General features: G+C 47.5%; 1 protein-coding gene across 5 annotated transcripts in view; it reads left to right on the plus strand.

Annotated features, from left to right (window-relative positions):
• LOC138567511 (uncharacterized) overlaps positions 1-26,183 on the plus strand; it is a 530,120-nt gene that overhangs the window by 321,172 nt on the left and 182,765 nt on the right. For all 5 annotated transcript variants that reach the window (XM_069645777.1, XM_069645778.1, XM_069645779.1 and 2 more), the window contains exon 8: positions 20,476-20,580. In XM_069645777.1, the coding sequence (XP_069501878.1) occupies positions 20,476-20,580 (105 nt within the window). The remainder of the gene's footprint in view (positions 1-20,475; positions 20,581-26,183) is intronic.

The raw sequence follows: 26,183 nt of genomic DNA on the forward strand, positions 1-26,183 counted from the left end.
AATACGGAGAGGTGGGCATTAACACTGCCAGCGGCAGCCACTTAATATCTCTCTATGCGGACGATATGCTGCTGTACCTCCGCTACCCGGAGGAGAACCTGCAGTACGTACTGGAAGTACTGGATCATTACGCTGTCCTCTCGGGCATATCAGTGAACCCCAGGAAGTCTAGCCTGTTCCCTTTGGGCGGGTACAGGGACGTCCCATTGGAGAGGCTGCCTGTGTTGCCAATACCATGGCGGACCGACACGTTTAGGTACCTGGGGGTAAATATTTACCACCGGACTGAGGCGGTACACAAGCATAACACAGAGAGAGCCATAGAGGGGGTCAAGAACAGCATGACATTCTGGTCCAGATTGCCCCTGTCCATGATGGGGAGGGCGGCTTTGCTGAAAATGGTAGTCCTTCCGAGACTCCTGCATTTTTTCGTGAACGTCCCGTATTTGATCCCTAAGAGCCTATTTGTACGACTTCATAGTATGTGTAGGGGCTTCGTGTGGGGTAACTCCAGGAATAGGGTGGCCCTGTGGAAGCTCCAGAACCCGTATGAGAAGGGGGGTATAGGCTTGCCCAACTTCGAACTATATTATTTGGCGGGACAACTGTTGTACGTGGCCAGGTGGTTGTCTGATGAAGATTCGGCGGAATCTAGGTTGCTGCGTGAGGATGCGGCTCCATACTTCCTGAGAGAGGTGGTGTGGCTACAAATGAATAAACTGACGGGAAGAGGGTGGCTGTTGAGGTTGGGATGGGAGGTCTGGCACAGAACATGGAAATTGATGGGGGAGTCAGAACCACTATCTTGGCAGGTCCCGCTGGTGGCCCTGTGCGAAAACGACACCCAACTGTTTCACTCTCTCCGTAGGTACTGGGAGCCGGTGGGCCTGGCCACGCTTGGGGACATATGGAGAGAGGGGGAGGCGCTGGACTTTCAAAAGTTGCAGGATGAGACGGGGGTGCACAGAGGCCAGTACATCACCCATGCCAGGCTAGTAAAACGAGTAAGAAAGAGATGGCCGGAGACGGCACTGGCAGATGATCCTGATGCCACCCTCGAAACTATGTATGATGTCTCAGAGGGTGGGCATGAAATATCACGGATATACGAACTCCTCAGAACGAAGGTTGGGAAAGAGTTGCCCCAACTGAGGCATGAATGGGAGGAGGAAATGGGTGAACTCATGACGGAGGGTCAGTGGAAGAGGGTCCTGGGATATCATAAAAAGGTGTCCTGAAATGCACGGCTCCAACAACTCCAGTTCTACATTACTCACAGGGCCTACCTGACTCCCCAGAAGATCGCACGGTTCGGAGGCTCGATCACTCAAAAATGCCCCAGGTGTGGGGAGGTGGAAGCTGGGTTGCTACATATGTTTTGGGCCTGCCCGGAAGTGTATAGATTTTGGGAGGAGGTCAAGATGAAACTCGCAAGTGGGGGAGTGGTGTTGGACGTGGGATCTGCCTGGTCATGTATGCTTGGGATCTTCCCCAGGCCCAGACACTTTAGGCACCTGAGCAAGCTGAGGGACCTGGCATATGTTCTGGCCAAACGCAGGATTGCCATGAACTGGAAATCGGCTAGCAGGCCGAGAGTGGAACTATGGTGGGCGGACCTTATGAGGTGGGCGGAGGCTGAATCCGTGGTTTGGTTTGAGGCAGTCACTAGAGGGGGCGAGGAGGAGATAGGGCCCTTGCTGGCCTGGCGACAATTGGTGGCCTTTATGACCAACCCACAACAGGGCTTGGACGAATCTAAGAATTCTGAAGATGTGCCTACGGACAATTTATCTCCTGACGGTGCCCCGACTGAGGATATAAGGGAGCCAGCTCTGGCTTGATGGGGGGTGGGGGGAGTTTTTTTTTTTTCCTTTTTTCCTTTTTCTTTTTTTCCTTTTTTTTCTCTTTCCTTTCTCGTACTTTCTTTTGTGGTTTCTGTAAATAATTAACAGTTGTATTGTGTTGTGCGTTTGCTTTTCTAAAATATAAAATCAATAAAATATTTTTAAAAAAAAAAAAAAACCCTTACCGCCGTACTACGAGGTCCCTTTGCGGGTTGGAGGATTTAACGCCTGCTTCTTGCAGGCGGTAAAATCCAACCCGCTAAGGGACCTCGGAGCTAATTACGGCACCGCAAAATTGCGGTGCCGTAATTAGCGCCTTCCCCATTTCCATAGAGCCTTATGGGGCAGAAATGGGAATGGGGAAGGGCAATGGCGGAAAGGGGATTTACCGCCCCTCCAACCTTGGAATGGGGCGGTAAATCCCCTTTCCGCCAAGGCGGTGCCGGTATTTTACCGGCATGAGCCATGGCGCTAATAGCGCCATGGCTCACCGCCTACCGTGTAATGAGGCCCTATGTATTTGTCAGTTTGTGGGTCATTTGTATATGTTGTATTTTGGAATTTTGCACTTTTCTCTAGAGGCAAATAAATTGAATCATTTATATCATGCAGATGTTGTTGGCAACATGTGATTTTGAATTCAGTGGATAGCTACCAGCAGTAGCATACTACTGTATGTATTTATATTCTTTTATACAGAATGCTCCCTTCATACACATCATAGTTTTCTGGTTGGTGAAGTTTTCCCCGGTATGAAGGATTAGGGGAACCTCTACCTTTTTTCTTTTGTGTGAGAGTAGAAGTGGCCCATGGTTTTCAAGCGGTGTTGCAAAGATTAAGCCCAGAAACAAGTAATTGTAGTTGTTTATTTCTAGAGCTCTTATACACAGGTGAAGTGCTTCAAAGCGCTTCAAGGCAGGACGGGAACAGGGGAATCCAGAGTCATTCTTATGCCTTGAAATTTACGAATGATCTTGCAAACTTGACCAGACCACCTTACTACAAATGCAGGTGTAAAACAAAAAGGAGGAGCAAAGGGGGAGGAGAGGTAGAAGTACATGCAGTCCTTAAGATACCGTGCTCGGCCAACGACGTTTCAAATAGTGTAAGTGCATGACAGATGCTAAGGCGATAAGGGGGTGGGGAGAGGAGAAGGACATCAAAAAACTACCGTACTACGCCTGGCGGACCATGCCCAGTACATTCTAGGTAATGTAAGTGCCAGGCATGGAGTGAAGGGGGGCGAGGCAACACGTGAGCCCAGTCCAAGGCCCTCCGTAAAGTGCGGAGAGGTTACCATTCTGAAGTAATGAGTAAAGAAGTGCAGAAGCGGTTGGTGGAGTGCAGAGGCCTGGGAGCAAGTGCGGGGACTGGCAGTGGAGCCTGAGACATGCGTGGCTCTGGAGTTGCAGTAGGCGAACAGTCAGCAAATGAAGCTTTTTTAGGGAGAGAGGGAGGAAGGCAGTAGGAATAGACAGGGGGTTAACAAGGGAGAGGGAGAGAGAAAGAGGAAGAGAAGGAGGAAGAGAAGAGGAAGTTCTTGAGGAATTTCCGGAACTTAAGGTGATTAGGTGCAAAATGGAGAGAGGCAGGACTGCTGTTCCAGAGGGAAACACCTGCAGAGGAAAGAGATCTACCCCCAAATAACTGTTTTGAAAATCAGCTCACCTAGAGAGAGTTGGAGGAGGACGAGCAGAGGACTCTATAAGGAGAGTATTTAGGGAGAGAGAGTTGTAGATAGTGTGGGCTCCAGCCCCAGAATGTCTTGTGGAATATACAGAGGGTCTTGAACTTGATCCTCAGAGGCACTGGGAGCCAGTGGATGGATTTCAGTGCCAGAGAGATGCAGTCCCTGGGCTTGAGGCCAATGATAAGTCTTGCAGTTCTGTTCTAGATGAGTTGTAGAGGTCGGAGAGTGGAAGTAGGAAGATTGAGAAAGAAACTGTTGCAATAGTCCAGTCTAGAAAGAACTAGGGCTCTCGAGAGGGTGAGCCTCTGTACAAAGTTGAGAAAAGGTTGAATACCTCTGAGGAGGTGCAGCTGGTAGTGAGATTTTTCAGAGATGTCTGAGATGTGAGAGGAAAAGGAGAGAGTGGAATCGAAGATGACCCCTAGGTTTTTTTGCCTCACTAGTGGATGAGGGTGCAGAGCCAAGGGAGGCTGGACATAGCGACAGTGGGAAAAATCGGGATTTCTGTCTTGCTGCCATTGACGCATTGATCGTTCGCAGAACACCAGGACTGAATTGCAGACAGGCAGTCAGGGATGAGCGCGGAAGAGGAGGCTGGGGGTAGCCTGAAAGAGAGCTGTCTATCATCCTCATAACACTGAAAGTTGGAGTTGAAGGCAGAGATCATGCAGGCCAGAGGGGCCATGTAGACATTGAAGAACCAGGGGCATAGGTTAGATCGCTGTGGGACACAACAAGTAGAGAGTGTGATAGCGGAGAGAAAAGACCCCAGTTCCACCTGGGAAGGACGGTCAGTGAGAAAGGAGGCTAGCCATGCCTGGGGCTGATCTGTGATCCCCAGGGTGTCACAGAGACGAGATATCAGGATGTTGTGTCGAAAGCAGAGGAGATGTCGAGAATAATGAGGACAGAGGGAAAGTTAGAGTCAAGATTTGAGAGCACGTTTTCACAGGTGTTCAGAAGAGCAGTTTCCGTGCCTCTGGATGCTCTGAAGCCAGACTGATGGTCATAGAGACAACCAACAGATTCTGTGTGGAGGATAAGCTGAGAGATAGCCAAATTCTCCAGGAGTTTTCCCATGAAGGGAGTGATACAGATCGGTCAGTAGTTTGCCGGAATGGAAGGGTCGGCGGATGTTCTTTTGAGCTCAGGGTGCACAAGAGAGTGCTTGAGAGAACTGGGGAAAATTCTGGTGGTGAAGGAGAGATTACAGAGGTCTGCCAGGGCTGGAACGAGAGTGTCAGTGTTGTTCTTGATGGTTTTGTAAGCGCAGGGGGCCACCAGTTTGGAAGAGGCTTTCATAGACTAGATGTGTTTAGAGACCACCTCAGGTGTGACTGGAGAGCGGGAGGAAAAAGTATGGGGAGGGCAGAGGGTGGCTGAAGGGAGCCCAAGAGATGTAGTTGCAAGAATGGATGCAGAGGCGAGAGTGGTCAGAATGTCCTGTGTTTTGTCGGTGAAGTGAGCCGCCAGGCACGAGCAAAGGGCCTAGATGGGTGCAGTGGAAAATATCGCTACAGTAGGGTTGGCCAGTTCCTTGCAGCCTTTGAAGAGTTTGGCCGTGTTGTTAGATTCCGCTGAGATGCAGGCTTGAATATGGACTCTCTTTTTGGATCTTATGAGGAGTCAGTATTTTCTTTGAAGAAGGCTGCAGGCCAGTTTGCCAGAGGGTAGATCTGAGGATCTCCATTTCCGTTCTGCTGCTCTGCACTTGCGTTTATGGGCAGCCAGATCGGAGTCATACCACGAGTTGCAAAAAGTGACTTTTTACTGTGCAGTGTATCAATTGTCACTATTATTCAAAATAAAGTACACTATAATTAGTTAAACTGTTAAAATGGATTTCTAAAATCAGCCCATGGGGGTCGAATATAGCAGAGAGATTCTGATTTGGCGAATGCAGGGCCACTTTAAGGGATTTTGGCGCCCGTTGTACAGACACACCTGGGGCCTCTCCCCAAACAAAAAAGATTAAGGGAACCAAGAATCTCTATTTATGGTAATCAGGGTAGACACTGAGCGGTTAGCCGAAACCCAATGAAGGTTGAGTAGAAGAGCAGTCAAGGCCTAGTTTCAGGAAACGTTTGAGTGGTCTAAGGCTGCAATGAGTCCACATAGAACAACAATAATAATTAAGTTAGTAAGTATATAAGAATTATTTATTAGGCCTTTCTGAACCTAAGCATAAAAATATTACAGGTAGTTAATGTGATCAGATTGCATATGTATTAAATACCAGTATTCAACAGGTGAGTAATCAGATGCTGGACAAACAGATTAGTTGGAATAAGTGCAAACCCACTACCCTCTGTCTTATGAAGTGTAGCCCCAAGATGTCTGGGGCCTTGCGCCCAAACATTACAAGTTCCAACTGTGGTTTCTTGAGGGAAGGAATTTCAGAACTGATGCAGAGGGCTGTTGTGGTGCTTTGAAGAAAATAAAGTAAGGTACCTATTTATTTCAAGTCAGAAAAGTACCCCTCAGTATCCTATTCCCAAGGTAAGTGCTTGGAAAGGATCCCTAGCCCAGGTTTGACGACCAAAGGTCAAGACAGAGGGAGTTTAAGGACAAGAGCTCTAAACCCAAAGTTACAATATAGCAGACAGCGAAGGACAGAAATGGGTATGTTCATTTACCCCCTTACTCTGATTCTTGCATGTGACACTGCAAGTCTTCCGGAATTCACTGGGACTACAATCTTCTGCCCTTGGTTCGGGTGATGGAAGCCCATGGGTCACGGATGCAGAGTTCACTTTTTTCTGGTCGGGAACTGGTTGGAGGTTCTCACAAGACGGTTTCAGGCAACTTCTTGAAGAAGACCCCCAAATGAAGAAAGGGGACACTTCGGCAGGTTTCCAAGGCATGGATCCTCAAGCAGGGTTCGAGACTGGTTGTTCCCACCAGTCCAAGAGTTGAAGCACATACAATAGTCTCGTGGGATCAGGCAGGGTAGCAGACGTTTTCAGGCAACTTCTTGTAGAAGACCCCCATATGAAGAAAGGGGACACTTCAGCAGGTTTCCAAGGCATGGATCCTCAAGCAGGGGTCGAGACTGGTTGTTCCCACCAGTCCAAGAGTTGAAGCACCTACAATAGTCTTGTGGGATCGATAATGGTTAGATGCTGGAGTCATCCTCGGGTTGTCAGTTGGCTACTCTTCTTCATAGAAGTCTCGGTTCCAATGCTGTCACATAGCTGCAGGAGCCTTTCTTTTATCCAAGATTCAGGCCTGGAGCTAGCCTAAGCCCAACCTGTGCTCTTGCTGCCAAGATGCCAAGCAAGAAATCAGGGCCAGTATATGTAGTGTCACCTCAGTTCCTCTTTTCTGTGCACCATTTGCCAATTTTCTAACTATGGTGTTGGTGGTGGAAGGCCCAGCAAGTCTACTTTTGCTTTTTATCCCACTGAGGAGGAGTCTACATATATTCTGACCACCCGCGGAGCGAAGCAGAGTGAAAGCAGTTGTCTGCAGCGTTAGTGGTGGAAGACTCAGCAAATCTGCCTTTGCTGTTTATCCCACTGAGGAGGAGTCTACATATACTCTGTTCACCTGCGGAGCGAAGTGGAGTGAAAGCAGTTGTTTGCAGTTTGTCACAGCACAGAGAGGCAAAGTGTATGCCACGGACAGACGACGATGGAAGATGCACCTGAGAACCTGCAGCACCTGTAGAGGTCTGAATTGAGGACCTCACCTGGTGCCTGTGAGGTGAGTGCTTTGAACAAACTGAATGAACTTGTGAGTCGAAAAAATGGATGTGAGGAACAGCACAGTATGAGCTTTTCACGCATAGCTCACACGACCTCCAGCTGCACTTGTTGCTGAAGTTTTGGTCGCAGCCTCAACTGCCTCGTACTTTGAAAAATCTGGGGATCTCAATCGCCAATCCCCTCTACCCCCACCGTTGGTACAATCACGGGGGCTTGATGACTCTCAAGATCAAGTGGCATTTGGGTCCATAGCCCGAAGCGAGAGGGAGAGTTGGGAGGATCCTGCAGGGAAGCCCCTGAAGGGACACTTCTGCAAAACAACCAGGGATTTACAGAGGCTGACAAGACTAACTGAGTTGAACGTTTCATCAGAAAACTCATTGGAGCACGCCTCTGTGTATCAACCACTGGAAACTGACGAAACTGATAGTGCAGTTGCCACGACAAACTTGTTGCATCTGGCTGAATTGGAGACATATCTAATTGCCTAGATGAAAGATCAAGAACAGCAGGTCTAACCCATACCCTAAAGAATGATTGGAGCGGTTATAAGAAAGATTGAGCCCCCGCCTGAATCCTCTGTAAAGCCATCGGGTGGCAGCAAAGTGTGGGCACTTGCACCTTACAAAATCTGCCCCCTCTAAAGGAACAATGCATTGGAAACCATTGAGTTTAGCAATAATTGGGGCATGCAAAGATTCCATTATAATAATTCAAGATTGAAGGATATAAAGGCCCCCATAACAGCAACATCCTCGAAATTATTATGAATTGAGAAAGTAGAGGATGCAGCTCTGCTGGCAAGTTGGAACCAGTTGAAACAGAGTTTGGGTGAAAGTAACGTTAAATCTCACGCTTACCCTCTCTATAAGGTCACTAGCCGAGGAACCATGACAATTCATACCCCATTGGAAGAACTTGGGGAGAATCAGCCCGTCAGTTTAAAAAACAAGTTGGTTCCACCAGTGATGCATATAGGCTCATTGGAGTCGGTTATGCAGGAGAATAATCAACAAAAAACCACTGAGCAATTAGTGAGTATGCCCAAGGCCTTTACGCTCAACGAAACCTAAAAGACGCCAACTCGTCCAAAGCACCACAAACCCAGGGAGGAACAGACGAGAGAAAGCAGCGTCGGATTGGGACAGCAAATGAAGGTTCACTTGACGTGCCTTTTTTAGTGCACTCTCCTGATTCAAGCACAGACACTGGGAAGCAGGTCGACTTGAAGGATTCTGGTGGACAGGACAAAATAGATGCCAACGGGTCTGCTATAAATGCCAGTACCGTGGCAGCCTTGTCAATAGTCATGGCTCCGTTCATAAAATTATATGAGAAAATCAACGATCAATTAAAAGACCAAACCACCCTGACAGCTATGCTCCACTCATACATGGTTTTTGTAGAAGACTTTGTAACTGCAGTTCAAGGTAAATTGGATAAAAACAGGGAGGAGACCACAAACATACTACATAAGATCTTGGACGATATTATTGAAGAAAAAAGGCTAAGACGTCAATCAAGAGTGAGAGGTGACTCAAGCACTGAGGGCAAGCAGGAGTATTTCCCCAGAGGAGACATTGGATAAATCAGGATTACAGTTCCCTGGATCAAGAGAGCTGGACACAGTTTAAGATGGTCAGTGATATGAGAAACAAGCCCCCAGATGTCTTACATGAAGCCACTCAAATTGAAAAAAACGATTATTGTTCTAGCTAAGGATGAAGTTGGATTTAACACGATCCGTAGGAATCCTGAAGAACAGGATGCATCAGAAGAACAGGAGTTGGTCGTGGAAGGCAGGTGAGCACAAAAGCTGGGTGAGAGTTTCACCCTGGATACCCTACTGGTTAAAACCACTGTTAAATACCCTTTGCTCTCAAGGTCAGAAAAGCCAAAAAACAACATGGGGGAAAACTTGCCTCACCAAAAGGTGAAACAAAAGGGAGATCAAAACAATTTAAAAATAAAATCCAACGACTCCTGATAATCAATGAAGAACCTTAGTATACCAATAACCTTGAGGCAAATAAAAGGCCCAATCCTGGGAAAACTTAAAAAAAAAACCAGAGGAGAGTGAGGGAAAAAAGACAATGACCTTACAGTTAACAGATGAGGACACTTTGATTGAGGAAAGAGCATGCAAAAGCTTACGAACAGCTGCTGGATCTTTCAACATATTCTTATGAAGAGGAAATGGAAGACGACCGGGAAGCAGTCAAACAAACAATGTGTGATGACCAGGGGGATGCCCAGAGAAACCCGATAGTGAACGCTGAGGTTGAATTCCATGAACAAAATAAGGAGACGTCATTCCCAGAGTTCAAAACATTGGAGCAAAAACTCTTGCCACTAATATCCAAGAAACGCCTGCCTAGCACCCTGATAATTGAGGAGAGGTCTTTGACTCAGTCCCTCCTCCTTCGGGATTCCAGCGACAGATAGGCTTTACAGATCATCGGAGAAACCAAGGGTTCTAGAAAAAAATAGTAACAGAGAAAGCTACAAGAAAAAGGCAGATTGGGATCCAAGCGTTACTTTGGAAAGGATCTTCCACATAAACAATGGCCTGATTTTGAACAGAGGAAACATCCTAAGAATGTTGCAGCGTATACCAAGATTGAGTTTGATCATGACAAACAACAGTGCAAGGGTGGAATTCCCTCTTGAGGAGAGACTGGACAAAGTTGTGGTCAGTCTGGAAGATGCCCTAACCAAGGATGCAATTTTGGAGGAAGCTGCGCCCATCTCAATTTTGGGGTTCACCTTGTCAAAAAACCTAGAGTTAAGGATACAAATAATTTGGGTCATGATGTGATGAATATTAACAACTAGAGGAAACATAAAACAGCCCTAAAACTTGAAAAAGCCCAAGAAACACACACAAATAGGTAAAGAATGGATTGTGGGGGGAATGAGGATAAGTCTCATCTCCGTATTACGGTGGGAAATTCCAGAGCGGCAGAAAGGGAAGTAATCCTACACCAGGACAATGATCTGGACATGGATCAGAAAGAATCTTGGAAATGGTTGGCTGAAGCTGTTGTCATCAAAAAGAGAGGAGCCTAATTATGCCACCAGCAATTACTGAGCAAGTGGGTTATAGGTAGCTGGAATACTAGGTGTTTTGGGCACTTGTTCAGTAAGGAAGAGTCGATCTGGGATGGCTTTGCGATCATTTGCCTACAGGAGACTTGGTTAAGAACATCCCAGTGAGGGTCTGAAGGGCACTAAGGGAAGACAAGCATCAGGGTTATTAACACTGATAAAAAACAGGGAAGTGTTTGACGTCATTAAAACATGGATTCAAAATCCCTACACTCAAGTGACACAGATAAAGTGTTCTGGGCTAAGGACAATCAAATGGGAGTGGCTGATCATATGCAACGTTTACTGGAACTCTGCAGGAATTGTTGATTCTCCTTTCATAACGGGGATAATGGAGCTGGTGGACATGCTTGTGGAAAGCTTAGATGACCCAATAATTATCATAATGATGACTTCAACATGTTCTGCTTGAAGGGTAATGATAGCTTCTGTCTCGATGGAAAGGAATACTTGACAGATGCAGAAAAAAAGGCTCACGATAGGCAGAGGAGACCGAGCTGCGAGGTCTTCATTTGTTAAATGGCCAAACTAGGGGTGACTCTCCAGTGACTCAGATAAGATTCTAGATTACTTTTATGTGTCGGGAAACTTACATCCTTGGGTGTCTACACTTGAGGTAATACCATCAAAACTCAGTGACCACAACATGGTCAAGCTTACATGCATTAATGGGCCCAACCTCCAGTAGCAACATACCCCTGCCTGGTTGAACGCTACAAAAATATTGAGGCTGACGAAGAAGTTTAAAGATCTTATAATAAACAAGAAGTGGAATGACTGTAATGTCTTGTATTATCCAAAACTTCTGATGGCCTTTGAAGAAAAGCGAAGAGAAGGATCAAAATCTGCTTTTCCACACAAACATTGCTATGATACAGAACTAGTAGTGGAGAGGAGACAAATGAGATGAGATCAAAAGAAGTTAAAATCTGGGAATCACCCTACAAGTGCTGCCCTGTTTAAAACCAGAAAACGACAATATAAAAACTGGGTTAAGGCACACAAATACAAAATGTTGCAGAAAGACACGGAGCAAATGCTGAAGAAAATCTCAAACAAGCAAATGGGAGACATTTGGAAATTATTTAACTGAATAAACACCCCTTTAGAAGCTTTACAATGCAACGCCTAATGACCAAACACCTACGCACAAAATAATGGTCTAAAAGTTCATGTAGATAAATCAAGGCTTCTGATCCTACATTCAGCAAAGGGGAGGAAATCGAGCAAAAAAGTGTTTGTTTGTTTGTTTGTTTATTGAATTTGTAAGGCGCACCAAACCTGGAGGTAACTGCGTGCAGCGAATACAAAAGGATACTTGAAGCTTAAGTTACATAGTCAGGCAAATTGCATATAGATACAAGGTAGACAAAGAATTGTACAACGTAAACGGGAATGCTTTACATTAGGCAGGTAGCATACCGTTACAAGGCAAAACAAGGAATAGTGCACAAGTAAACATCAATGATACATATTTGGTGGCAGGAGTCAAGTAAATAGTGGGAGGCAGGACTGAGAGCAGTAGTTAGGTTCAGGCAGTGCATTTCAGGAGAGAGAGATTAATATAGATCTGTGTGCGGCTGAGAGGATAGGACAAATGACGTTAGAGCGCAGCCAGTTCAAGGTATTGCGTCTGAAGCTAAGGAAGGATTGGTTCTCTCTAAGGGTAAACGGTAATGCATTCCAAGACTGGGCAGCTTTCACTGGAAAGCTAGTTCCTCCAGATTTTTTTAGCTTGAATCTGGGTATGTTCAGACAGTAGGCGTTGCTTGTTCTAGAAGGACGGGAGGGGTTTTTGCTAACAATTCTCTCTGTTAAGTATGGGGGTTCTGCATTGTTTAGGCACTTGAAGGTGAGAGACACAGTTTTGAGAAGGACTATGGGCCTCATTACAACCCAGGCGGTAATCTTCCGTCATTACCGCCATGGCGTAATGAGCGTTTACGCCGTGGGCCGATGGCGTAAAGAGCGCCACATTACGACCCATCGCGCACGAGCATTACGCCATGGCGGTAAAGCAATTAACGTCATGGCGGAAAAGGCCCCTACCGGCATCGTAAAGCGAGCAAGGTGCACTTCCGCCACCGTAAGTAGCGGCCACCGTAATTAGCGGCCACCGTAATTAGCAGTGGCCGTAAAAGCAGAACCGGAAATAGCGTCATCGCGTCGGAATGGGAAACAGCACGTCGGCCATCTTTAAAAACACAATCCATTGCCATCCTACCGAACAACACCAGATCCAACCCTGACACCTGCCCCAACCAATCACCCACCCATCCAACTACCCAAAAATGCCTAAAGCTGTTAAGAAGGCATGTGACCGCCAGTGCCAGGAAAGATTCAGCCGGGAGGAACTCTTCATGCTTGCGGAGACCCTGCAAGACAACGCAGCTGTCGTTTTCTCCCCGGAAATGACCAGGACAGCGATAGGGAAAAAGAAGGCCATCTGGGCCCTGGTGGCCGAGCGCGTCAGCGTGGTGGGGACCGTACCCCGCACCCCACAGCAGTCCAGGAAGCGCTGGGACGACCTTCGCATACGGGTCAGAGCCGTCATCTCTGCGAACCGCAACGTTGCCCTGGGTACCGGTGGAGGGTCGGAAACCCCACTAAAACTCCAACCGTGGGAGGAGATTTGTGCAACCACGATTGGCATGGAAGCCATTGAAGGCGTCGGAGGGATGGAAAGGGGAGCTCCGACATCAGGCAATGAAGGTAGGTGCCTCAAACAAGACATGCCATAGTCACTGCAGTCCATTCATGTGTAGCACAAGGTTGCCCTAGAGTGTAAATGCAACACATTTCCACACTGCCCATAGCCACATGCGAGCACCACCCTGTATACACTGCTGGCACCCGCATACCTGCATCCACATTCCACACTAAAAGGAGACAACCTGCATGGCCCTGCCTGAAATCTGCCTCATCTACTGACCAGAATAATGTCTATCATTGTCATTCCAAAATCCGCAGACCCATCAATAACGCCCTCCCTCCTTTGCTCCACCACAGGCACAGATTCACACCCCGAGGACCAGGACACCCCTGCGACGAAGAGAGCCAAGAAGGCCAATAATACCGTCCCCGCACCTTCAACCTCAGCTGCAGTGAGGCAGACCCCACAACAAGCAGGACCCACTGCAAGAATACCGGACGTCCAACCGGCAAGCACCCCTGTAGTCAGCAGGCCAGCAGCAGCTGCTCCACCTCTACCAACATTGCCTGCCACAGAAGGCACCGGGTCAGCGGCCAGCAGCAACATGGGTGAGACAGCTCCAATAGCTGCATGTTCAGACTCAGACATTGAGGAGCACGAAGTCAGAATCCCCACTGACCTACTACATTCCCCCTGTTTGTCAGACGCCAGCCCCCATGAGGATCACATACAGGGGCACACAGAGGTAGAGGAGTGGCCTTCTACCCCATGCCCAGTCCTCAGTCCACAGGAGGGGAGCAGCCCCTCCATCACACCACCAGCACTGGCCATGGGCCAGCAGGGGCAGCAGTCCCTCGAGGACATCACAGAACGGCAGCAACAACTGTCCATGATGCTGGCTGAGCATGCCGCGGAATGTGTGGGGGCTAGGGCAACCATTGAACAGGCCACGGAGACCCTAAGGGCCGAAGTAGCGCAGAGCACTGCCACCCTGAGGGATGCCATGCAGGCCATGTCCAGGGACATCTGTGCTGAACTTGCCGGCTTGCGTTGTGCGCTCACTGAGTTCACCCACACCCTACAGGACGTGCATGCACGGGGGCAGGCAGGGACATCCTCCACTGCCAGTTCTGCACAGAGCAGCCCCGTCCGACGTTCCGGACGTAACCTGCGCTCCACAGCCAGGGGTGCCCCGGGGGCCGGGTGAGGGGGCTTGTAACAGCCTGTGGCCACTGTCACAGGCATCTGTTGACACCTACATGGGGTGTGCAGGGGGAAGGGGGGAGGGGGTGTGTTGGGGTGTGCAGGGGGGAGGGTGTGTGTTGGGGTGTGCAGGGGGCAGGGGGGAGGGGGTGTGTTGGGGTGTGCAGGGGGGAGGGGTTAGGGGGTGTGTTGGGGTGTGCAGGGGGGAGGGTGGAAGGGGTGTGTCACGACGTTTCATAGTTTAAATACACTTTTTTCTTTCCCAAAATGAAATGTGTGGACATTTTCATTGCATATGTGTGCTTTATTGGTGTACAGTCCACAGTGTGCATGTCCCAGAGACACACAGTGCCCCAAGTGCAGTCTCCATGTGATTCACACCAGCCGTGTGTGCTAGAAGCAGTGGTCGATGATACTTTGGCGAATTGCACGCCCCTCCTATGCGTCGCCTCCTCCATGGGGTGCCGCCCCATCTGCGCCCTCCTCATCCTCATCGTCAGGTGGTTGCAGTTCTGCGTCAGGGGGCAGGGGCACATTCCGTCTGACACACATATTGTGTAGCATGACACATGCCATGACGATCTTTGCCACCTTCTCATGGTGGTACAGGAGTGTCCCACCAGACCTGCTGAGGCTTCGGAACCGTGCCTTCAATAGGCCGAATGTCTGCTCTATGACCACACGAGTACGTGTATGTGCACGGTTGAAGTCCTCCTCGTGCTGGTTCTGTGGGTTCCGGACTGGTGTAAGGAGCCACCTCTTCAGGGGATAGCCTGCATCACCTGTATGTAGGCGAGAATGTATGTGTCAGTCATGTCGTCTGATCAAGAACATGATGTGCCACCATGGCTTGCATCCAACTGTTACTTTGGCTCACTTCTACATGCACTAATTGATTCACACAATGCAACCAGTATATGCTCATGGCTCCCATGGCCTGTTTTGCATGCCATCACCCAATGTATGCAGAGGGGTTGAGTGCATTGTGAGTGCCCATCCTCTGTCTCCGTTCTCTGTGTTACTCACAGCCAGGTGGAGTATGCATCATTCCCCCCCCCCCTATCAGCCAGGTGGAGTATGCATCATCCCCCCCCCCCTTTCAGCCAGGTGGAGTATGCATCAGTACGTCATTCACCTGCCCACTTCCATGACATTGGACTCACCGAGTAGCCAGGATCTTGGGCCTGCATGTCGCTCCATGTAGTGTGGTATTGTGGGGTTCCTCAGGACCATAGAATCATGGGTTGATCGGGGGAATCGGGCACAACAATGTGTGATGATCTTGTTGGAGTCACAGACCATTTGCACGTTGATTGAGTGGAACTGTTTCCGGTTGTGGTACGGTACCTCCATGGCACGTGGAACCACCAATTCCACATGGGTGCAGTCGATGGCACCAATGCAACCGGGTATGCCGGCTAGTGCCTGGAAACCCACTTTGGTGTTTGCAATGTCCTGGGCAGTCCGTGGTAATGAGATGTGGTCGTCTGTGTGCTTGAGGAGGGCATCGAGCACTTGGATGAGTGTTCGTGAGAATAATGGTTGTGAAATGCCATGCAAGTGCCCCACTGTGTGCTGGTAGGTGCCTGTGGCCAGGAAGTGGAGTACAGACACTACCTTCAGTAGGGGGGGGGGTGGCGGTTGGAGTTTCTATCATGCTGACGATGTCGTTGTGTATCATGTCTACGATGGCGGTGATGGTGTCCCGGTCCAAACGGTACAGGGTGTGGATCTGCTCTGCAGTGAGGTTGAATGGATTGGCTCTGATGCATGGGATTGGGGGCTGCCTGCGTGGTGGCACTGGCTGTGCTGGTGGGGCTTGCTGGGCCTGCCTTGCCCCCCTTCTCCTCCTGCGTCTCCTCTGTGCTGCCTGTTGTTGTTGTTGCTGTTGTAGCACATGCATTGCTATCAGGTCCTCCAGCCCCAACATTGCTAGTCGTATTGGTATCATTGTGGAGTGTGACTGGGTGTGGGAAGGGGTGGGGTGTGCTCTTTTTGTACTTCCTGAGTCTGTATTGCCTTCACCGGTGCTGTTTCTGTGCACCTGTGGCAGCTGCATTCACTTTACATGGCCCTTTACGGTTGGTTCGCGATGGCGTAATTAGCACCATGGCGGTAAGGTACTTAACGAGCTGGGTGATGGCGTTAGGTGCATGTCCGCTTGGGTCGGCATTTGCGTACCTTTCCGCTATGGCGCTAAGTACGGTGTGGCCGGTCGCGTGTGCGCACCCTTAGCGCAGTTAGCGGTAGCGTTAACTACGATGCCGCTAATGGCATCGTAGTTAACGGTCACGGGTCATGATCGGACCTGGCGGAAAACGATGGCGGTAACCATTTACCGCCATTGTTTTTCACTTAGCGCCAGGGTCGTAATGAGGCCCTATATCTTTTATCTTTAGCCAACTCGTGTGATTTCTGAAACATGTTCTTTGTTTGGTATGTTCAGGGCAGTTCTTAGCGCGTTGTTAGCGCGTTGTTCTGTAAGATTTGGATTTTATCTAGGATATACTTGTTAGCACCTAAATATAGGGCGTTGCAGTAATCCAATTTAGAGAGTATTAGTGCATTTGCAAGGATGATACAGCTAGCCTTAGAGAGAAATGGCCTACAGGCTCTGATTAGCTTACACGTCTAGACAGATGAAGATGCCAGGGAGTTTACCTAGTTAGAGTGGAGTCAAGGTAAAAACCAAGAGTTTTTACTTCTTTCATTACCTTAATAGTGTTTCCATCTATATTGAGTAATTGTTGTTTAGTTTTTTCAGGTTGGCAGCAGATCCCAGGATCAGGATCTCCATTTTATCATCATTCAGGCAGAGGCCATGGGTTGCCATCCATGCCTGAATGAGAAGGTAGATTTGATTTCACCAAAGCGAAGTCTTCGCCATAATTGCCCGAAAGGGGGATGAGGATCTGGGTGCCATCTGCATAGTTAGTGTAGGTGAAACCCTGCCTGTCCAATTTGTCAGATAGAGTCTTGGTTAATATATTGTACATGGTCGGCGATACACAAGAACCTTGTGGAACGCTGCATGTAGTTAGGATGGGGTCTACGGATGCCGATGGGGAGAAGACTCTCATCGTTCTGTTGTTTAAGAAAGATTGGACCCAGGCAATTGCATCTTTGGAGAAGTGGGCAGCCGAGGCCAAGTGTCTGCACAGCACTTCATGGTCCACCAATTCGAAGGGGGGCGACAGGACAAGGAGGGGAAGCATGGCAGTTTTCCCTTTGTCCTTGAGCTCATCAATTTGTGTCTTAAGGTCGATCAGTGCTGTTTCCGTTCCATGTTGAGGCCTGAAGCCAGATTGGTAGGAACCTAGGAGGTGATTGGCCTCATGGTAGGTTTGTATTTGGAGGTATGCTACTTTGTCGATTATTTTGAGAAGGAAAGGCACCGTAGTGATCGGCCTGTAGTTGGTTGGGTTGGCGGGATCTAGGGTTTGTTTTTTTAATAGTGGTAGAACCCACGATTCTTTTAGATTACTTGGCACAGTGTTGGTCGCGAAGGAAGCATTAATTAGTGTGGTACTTAGACAAAGAATGGCCGACGGGAGTGAATTCATTCATCTACATAGGGAGCTGTATAAACATAGCATGTAGAGATATCCCACAGGAAGTCATTCTGAGGAACAAAATAAAAACATTTGTCACTCAAGGAAGACTGATCCCAAAAAATTATGGCAAATTCTCAATTGTCCCCGTGGTGACCTTATATAAAATGCCCCCCCAACAAAAATCAGGGACATTTTAGAAAGCATGTTTTGGAAAAAGGTGTTAAATCTCCCAAACTGTGTTCCTATCTCAGTGCTGGGCCTAATCTATTTGTACACGGAGGTCACATGGAAAAACCTAACACTGTTTGGAAAGACCATATCAGTGGCCCCACTAAGAGGTTTCTCTCTGACCACGCAGCTTAGGTCTATTTCATCTAAATCTGCATCCACCTCCACGTCTACAGCTTTCAATTCTTCCTTGTAGTTTCTTATCAATTGTGCTGTTGACACAAACTTACAATACAGTGCTGAGACCTGGACATTGGGGCCTCTCAGAGGCTCCACAAATTGAAAATCGTCAGATTTGAGGACCCGCAGTTGTTGGGACACAGTTCAGTCTCGTTAGAAATTCTGAACATGATAGCCATTTCAGTTCCTCACTGCGATATAGATTCTTTATCAGGCAGATGCGGTTTCCGTCAGTCACTCCTTTGACTTCGGCCAATGACACTATTTTGGTTGCAGGAGATAACTGCTCCGGTAGGGCGGCTCGATCTCTATTTTTATTATTCACTCGCGTTATCCTCCGCTAAGAGTTCTGCCTCGTCCTGCAGTTCGTTCATATTCACTTGGTCAGATATCAGCCAGCTCGGCAGCCGCCCCTCTGCCGTTATCTTCTTTTTCTTGGCTCTCGCTGCTCTCTTCTTAGCTTTCTTAGAAGGCAACCCTACGGGTCCAGCGTCAGACCTGGGGGAGGCGATATCATTAGATATTTTTTTCTTTTCGGCCCTTCTAGCCATTCTTCGCTGCTTACGTGGGAAGAATGGTTCTTCGCTCTCCTGGTTTAAGTCTGCATCCTGATATTGCTGATTTTGCTGTTCTTCGTTCTGTTGTTCTTCGATATTTTCAATCTCTTCCGCAAACTGTATAGCCTCTGAGAGGTTGGATTCAGCTGTTTCACAGGCTTTCTCCCTCCTGTTCTTGTCCAGTGTTAGAGCATTAGTATTCGCCTGTATCCTCCCAGACATCTGTAATAAGATCTTTAGAGCAAACTGCAAGGATTCTACTGAAGACTGAATCTCAGCAATCTCAGCTGCCCCTGGATAGGAATTGCCCGAACCGTCCATTTCCTCATCTGGAACGTCCTCCATAGAAGCCATAGCCAAGTCTACCCATTCCCTCCCTGGGAGTGGGCGTTCTATAGGGTATATTTGTCTGCCTGTCTTCTTGTGTTCCAATATTATCAGCTGACATTACTCCTGGTTGTGGGGTAATGTTTCTTTGGATGTTCAGACATAGTTCCAATAATGAATTATTGTCGATATCATCGTAATTCGATGAACTCAATGGGCCAATGTCGCTTGTACCTGGTGCAGTTGCATCCTCGATCGTGGTAGGTTTTTTTTCCGGGGGCGTATTTTGTGGAAAAAACTGAGTGATCATACCTTGATCTGCTGGAATAGCGTTCTTGGCTTTCTTTTTAGGTTTCTCCATCACCACTTCCTTGCTGGGTGAGATCCTGTCTTTCGCCATGCCCTTAGTTCTTCTTAAGTTATACTTGGGTTGAGCGGGTCTTTTCCCAGAAGGCATTTGGTCTACCCAGACAGTGCACCACCTACAATTTAGGGCGAAATCTGAGAGCCCCCAGTCGCCCTACCAGCCACACTGTTCTAGGAGTTGTCACAGTGACTTGGTGCCTCTGGATACCTCTGGGGCATATAGTCCTTCCAACTGGAACAAGGCACACAGCCTGCAGTCTCCTGGTGTTGTCGTTTAACTGTGGCTCCTAGCTCCTTATGAGAGGGTGCACTGCAGCTTCCGCAAGACTTCCCCTTACTGCCAGGAGATCGGACAATTGCTCCCTTGTGACCGCAAGAACAGGTCTCGATGTACCCAATCTCTCTTTATTATAGTTAGGAGCTTCCCACCTCCCCATCTAGGAGAACTAGGAGAGCACTGATTCAATCTAGGCGTTAATATCACCCAGATTTAGCAGTGCCTCCCCTGGTCATAGTCAGCAAGCGCTAGTGAAGCAGGTGCCCATGCACCAAAATGCGGCAGCAAACACCTAGAGTCCAACACAATGGACAGGCAATCACCTATTGAGCAATGTGCAGGATTTAGAGTACCGGGCAGACAAAAAATGTGCACTGGCTTGTTTGCATCAGGCAGCTAGGTGGGGCCCATCCCAGAATGGGGCCAGGGTCTCATGCCCTTTTCCCCTCCCATTAAGACATCTCTGGGAGAAAGGTTAGGAACAAAACAATATATATATTGCTGCTCACTATAATTTTAATTTGTTGTCTTGGTGCATATGTTAACACACTACCAATCTGCATTTACAAGAAACTATGTGTGGGCTATAGCATCAATGTTTTTAAGAATGCATTAAAAGAAGTTGATCACCACAAGCCGTATTTGAGAAGTGGAGAACATGTGGGATTCTACCTGAATAATTGATGTGAGCGCCTGCTTGTGTTTAGAGAAAAAGAATAATGTTGAGTTTATGTTGAGTTTCTAATGTTTGCATCTAAATCCTTGTTTCCGTTTTATCCAGCTGCACCATATTCAGCAGCATTTCCGTTTCCCAAAAATGAGTCGGAGGTTGGTTTTATAGATCGTCAATGTGCAGGAACAGAAAGTAGCACAAGCCTACATTCGGGTGAGTTACAAAATCATTGAAGCTTCCTCTCATCACAAGATTATGTAGTTGACAATGCTCTCGATTTACTCTTATTGGGTTTAACAATGAATGACCCCCTTCCACTCCAGCCAAAGTGTTTTAGCCCATATCGGCTTTGGTAATGTGTATTCATATTATTTATGACTTACATCCACTTGGGGGAAAATTAAGAGTTGGGGAGAGACAGTACACTACGTGTGTGGACTAATGTGCCCGGATTCCTAATGTTAAAATGGTGTTAATCATAATGTAAGTGGTGTGCCTCCAGAGGCTTTAACACGCCGTTCATAACAGTGTTTTTATAGCATATGATCTTACCAAAAGTGTGTTTTTGGGCCCCAATACTTTCCCATGCCTCCCTTCACCCCCCCCCCACCCCTCAATTTGAACCACAGAGCTTTGAACCTTCTTGTTTTCATCTGGTGCTATACAAAACCTCAAGTGAATTGCTGTTGTCCCTGTTTTCAGATGATTAGTAGTCTGTTCCAACTCGCACAGGTGCTGTGGTGCAGCTGTGCCCTATTTATGAAGCAGGGTTGTCCCTTATAAAAGTGGGGTCCAATATCAGTGATCGGTGTTGCATAGTGACAGGAAATATGTATCGTTTGGCAGCTTTCCCATCTACTTCAATGGGAGACCCTGGTTTGATTATGAGAGAGAGGTTATTTTTTAACCTCACTGTCGCGGTTAACTCATTTTGTTCTGGGGCACCAGTTTGTCCTTAAGGCTACCAGTGCAGGGGCAATTTGTCCCCCGTTTATGTCAATTACATAGCACGACTACTGCCCTTAATGAGAGAAATGCATAGGAAACACGATTCACCTTTCTGTTGACTAAATCAGCATTTTCCTGATACTTAGTGAATCCTTTATTGGACACCTTTTTAGCGTACTCCTGTGCACCTCTTATTTTTTACTGCATGGCAGCCTGTTGTGCATAGCATTGGTTAAAGTGGCTGATCATGTTAACTCTCCCTTTGGCTGTCTTCCTCTCAGGTAGGCATAGGATAGGGCCATATATGAGCAGTCCACTTCACGTTCTCTGGCCATTGCCCATGAAGTAGCTTTTGTGTGCTTAGAACCCGCTTGGGTTCAGTAAGAGGCTACAGTCGACTGAAATGCACATCTCAAACCTTTTATGAGGTCATGACTGCATGTGAGGTGGCTGTCCAGAACTGGCAAGCTGCCCAGAGTGCGAATGTTGCAGGTGCCCTGATAGGTGGGATCAGTTCCCCCAGCTCAGGATTTCATATATGTGTATAGGATCTGCAGCTATTCTGCCTCCAACCACCAGAGCCAAGGATATAAAGCACAAGGGGCTGAATAAAGGTGCTTTAAGACTGCATTTGGGACAAAGGTTCCCCATGCTTTCAACCACAAGGAGAAGCACTCCACCTTTACAGGAGAGACCTTCCACATGGCCTCCCTTCTTTGAACGTGGGTCAAACCATGTCCTAATCCTGCATCCCCAAGGTTGTCCACCTGGAGCTCTGCAGAGTGGTGGACCTGTATCTGTATTCACCATCCACAGAGGCGACTTCTATTCCTGGCTCTCATGCAGTTGTGTGTTGTGAAACCCACAGTGCATCCTTTTGGCGGTCCTGAACATCGTTGCTGCTCTGCTCTCTATCAAGAAGAACAGTTCTTCTGACTCCTGAATCCTGAGTTCCTGTATCTCCATGCCTGCAGCCCCTGTGCAATGCCACCTCAACTGCTCATCTGATCCGTGGAGTCCTCACGATCCTCCAATGTCAAGGAATAAGAAGCAGAGACCCTTCTTCACCTTCAGGCTGAGTTCTTCCTATGCCCTACTGAACCATTAATTCTTCACTTGCAAACTCTGAACCTCCAACAACGCAGCCTAAGGTGACAGTAGTTATCCCCAAAAGTCCAGACTTATCTGGGGTCGTTTTTCATTCTGTTCAGGATACAAGGGTCTGATTTGCATACCTGTTTGGAAATCCCTCTTGTCCACATTCACCAAAAATAGGCATAAAATATTTCCCAGCTGCTGTTCTTGCCTTCCCTGTGGCGTTCAAACCTGCACATAGGAATCCTGCCTAGAGCTGGACTTAATATGTTTACTTACTGTAGACTGATGCTGCCTTCCAGTTGTGTAAGGTGTGTGATAACTTGTTTTAAAACTCCCCTCCCCACATTAGGCCATTGTAACAGTAGTTAACTCTAACTTGGTAAATTGTAAAGTGTTGTTTTTGTCTGAAATGGACACCCTACTGTGATTGTGTATGTGTATATATTGCTTTACTTACCTTTTAGTATTTTGACTAAACGCATCTCTGTTGTTAAATAATTGAGATCATTTTTTTCTTAACTCTCCGGACAATCTATTGCTTGACATGTTCTTGTATATGTTAACTGTTCTTAACACCAAGTCCCTGATCCCCTTAGTGTAAGCCTTACTGCTCGGTCTCATTGCCAAGGGAGAGTTTTGTTAGACTTTTATAGTACTCTAAGGTTGGCTTCTCATAACCCTACACTAGTATTCTTTCTGAAATAAAACACATACCTACACTTCCAGGTGTGCCCTTGCTTCAATGTCCCCTGTGTTATAGGCCACACACAATTCTTGAAATTCCACACCTAGTCCCTGATCACCTAGGTCAGGAACAAGTCTCACTTCTCCCTGGAATTGTGTGTTTTTGCTGGAGAGTCATACAATGTTTCCTGGTGTGTTTTGTCTCTTCCTTGGTATCCCTTGCATAATTTGAGCTACGGTCTTCTGTGTCCCACAAAGACAAGTTAACTTGCTAGTGTTGGTGGAGCAGTATTTATCGACTATCTCCAGTGGGATTACCAGTGTGGATAGACAGGCTCAGTTTTTGAGTGTGAGCAGTATCTCAGATAGGTTTGGAATACATTTGACGTTCATTACAGTAGAAAAGAGTTCATACCTTTTTACGGAGTGTGAGAAAGCACCCTGCCTGTTCTGCAAAACTCTAGTGCAGTGACCAAGGGGATCAGGAACCTCCCCAAGCTAGTGGACGATGGCCCTGGTGGTGGGATGTGGAGGATCTCCTGATCACCCACACTTAGCCGCCAACGCTCAGCAGTGGGCACTCACATGCCACATGAAACTGCTACTGTGCTTTTAAGGGCTTGGTCAGGAGACCCACAGTCCCTCTCAGAAAAACGCATCCCCTCCCCAACACAATTTCAATGAGATGTAGGCCTTCCCTCTCAACACAGAAACACTGAATCTGCTTAGCACCTCTCACTACAGTCAGTCTCTGCTAAAACTCAAGGGTGCCTGACCAGCACAAACAGAAAATCCAAGATGGTGGACCGAATTCTTAAAATGAGGTCCCACCTCTGCCTGGATCACAAGATAAAGCACACACTACAGCTGAGCAGGGAAAGCAATTACAGTCTAACTAAACACCTGGACACAATAGTAAGAATACCCATGTGCAGGTCCTTGTGCCCAGGCCGGCCCCAGGTGAGGGTCCTTTCACATATAAAAGGGATGTTTCAGTAAGAAGAGGTTTTAGCATTTGGCGAAAGTTGCAGCAGGAGTTTGGAGTGGAGCCTGTGGAAAGATTATACAGGAACGAGCAGATTTGGCAGGAGACAAGGACACATCAAAGGTGGTAGGAGTGAGTGATAAGAGAAAGACATCAGACAGTGGTAACCGATTACCACTTTAAGTGGTAAGGGGGAGATAACAGGAAGTTGAAAACAGTTGCTAGGAGAGCATTGCAAGAGGTGGTTGGAGGAAGATATCCAGAGGTGGCAGGACAGAGACATCAGGAGTTGAAAGGAGGAACAGATCAAAATGAGTTTGGGAGTCAGGAGAGAACCAGACGGGCTTGTGAGGTGGTAGCTGGCAAGAGTATGAAGGAACAAGGGGGATTTATAGGCCAAGGAAAGGGTTACAGGTGATACACTGATACGAAGGGTTCAAGCCCATGGTCAGAGTTGGGATAAGCATTTAATAGGTCTTGGATTTTATGTTTGCATCAAGAAGGGTCATGACCAGAATAGAAGAAGTGAAACGCTACAGAGGCTAGCAATCACAGACCTGGGCAAGGGAGGGGATACGGCTTTCTTAAATATCTCAGACGAGACTGGGTACTGCAAACTCCTTTGGCTCTGCTTACGAGTGACAAATGACCTGCAGCTGAATATGTGGCTTAACTACAGAATCTGCAGGAAAGACTGGGCTTTGCTCAATGCCAATAAGTACATTGTAGCCATGGTACTGTTTGGAAGAAGAAGCACAGAGATTGTTGTTGACAGTGATGTTCCCTGGAACTTGGTGAACCTAGAAGGTGAATTACAAGAGTGCAAACCTTTTCCCTATTGATCGGGAATTTTTTGGGACTGCCAGTAATTTGAGAGAAGAAGTGAGAGAGAAAGAGAGAGAGATAGGTTTAGAGTGAGCAAAGGGAAAAGTGGGAGATAGTGAGGGTGGGAGACAGCGATAGAGAGAAAGAGAGACGGAAGAGAGACACGTCCCCAGGGACTATGAAAGGAGGAACCATCTTAACTGTTCCAGCAGAGACCTTCCTTTTCCTTAATAACTGGTAATTTGTTTGGAAGAAACTATTTTAAAGACTTTTGTGGAGGGAAAGAAGGGCCAGCATAAGACAAACTTAGTAGAAGGGAATTTTTGGTACTGCTCTGTTCTACTGACACATTTATTTGAGTTTGATGTACTCGGTTCCTTAACAAGAAATAATAAAACACCTTCAACCCATTTACCAAGCTTGGTCTTGTCTGTTGATCAATATCCGGAATATGAAACGAAGAGGCAGAACATTTTCATTCTATAAAGATCTGTAGAAATCCTTGGATCCCCCACCAAATCCCTGCCCCGAGTCTCTTCCCAGGTGGCCAGGAGAAGGCAGATGCTTCCTAATCCCAATCCTGGGGGTGGTGTACTGTGGGAGGATCACCTGGGTGGAGACAAGGCCCATGGTAGTGGAATATTTCAGAGCGTGAGACATAGTATTTTTCCTCGGATAGTCTTAAGACTATTCCGAGGGAGGTTATAGCCTCATTTCCACCCATGGTTAAACCTAAGCTAAGGAAGCCTAGGATTGCAATGTTTAAATCTTTCACATCCTCGGAACAATTCTTTGTGTCCTCCTCAATATCAAAGGTACACCAAGAGGAATGACGAAAATGTGACCCTTCATGTCCCACCTGTATCCAAAAAGATTAAACCACACAATCTTTCTCCCAACAATATCAGGGGAAGTAAAATCCTTGTTTACAATAATGAAGAAGCAGGAAAACCTAATTTCCTTAAAAGGGACTACATGTCCCAGAAACCCTCAGGTACTGTTAGGAAATGAGGGCTGAAGTGGCATGTAGTGGTAGGACAGGCAAGCAGACGTAACAGCCTTTGGAAATTAACTCGGGGGCGGGGGGGCCTGAAGCCAATTGCCTCACCTGAGAAGCATGAAAGGCTGCAGCAGGAAGGGGCAGTAGAAAGAAGCTGGAGCAGTAGCTAGAAGGGCAGTAGCAGTAGCAGCAGAAGAAAAAGCAGAGCATGAGGCTGGCAGCTCACTAGGAAGTGTGACCACAGAAGGGACGCCGGAGCAAGAGAATAGTATATTC

The sequence above is a fragment of the Ambystoma mexicanum genome, chromosome 2p (assembly GCF_040938575.1).
Source record: "Ambystoma mexicanum isolate Mex_15411 chromosome 2p, UKY_AmexF1_1, whole genome shotgun sequence".
Taxonomy (NCBI): domain Eukaryota; kingdom Metazoa; phylum Chordata; class Amphibia; order Caudata; family Ambystomatidae; genus Ambystoma; species Ambystoma mexicanum.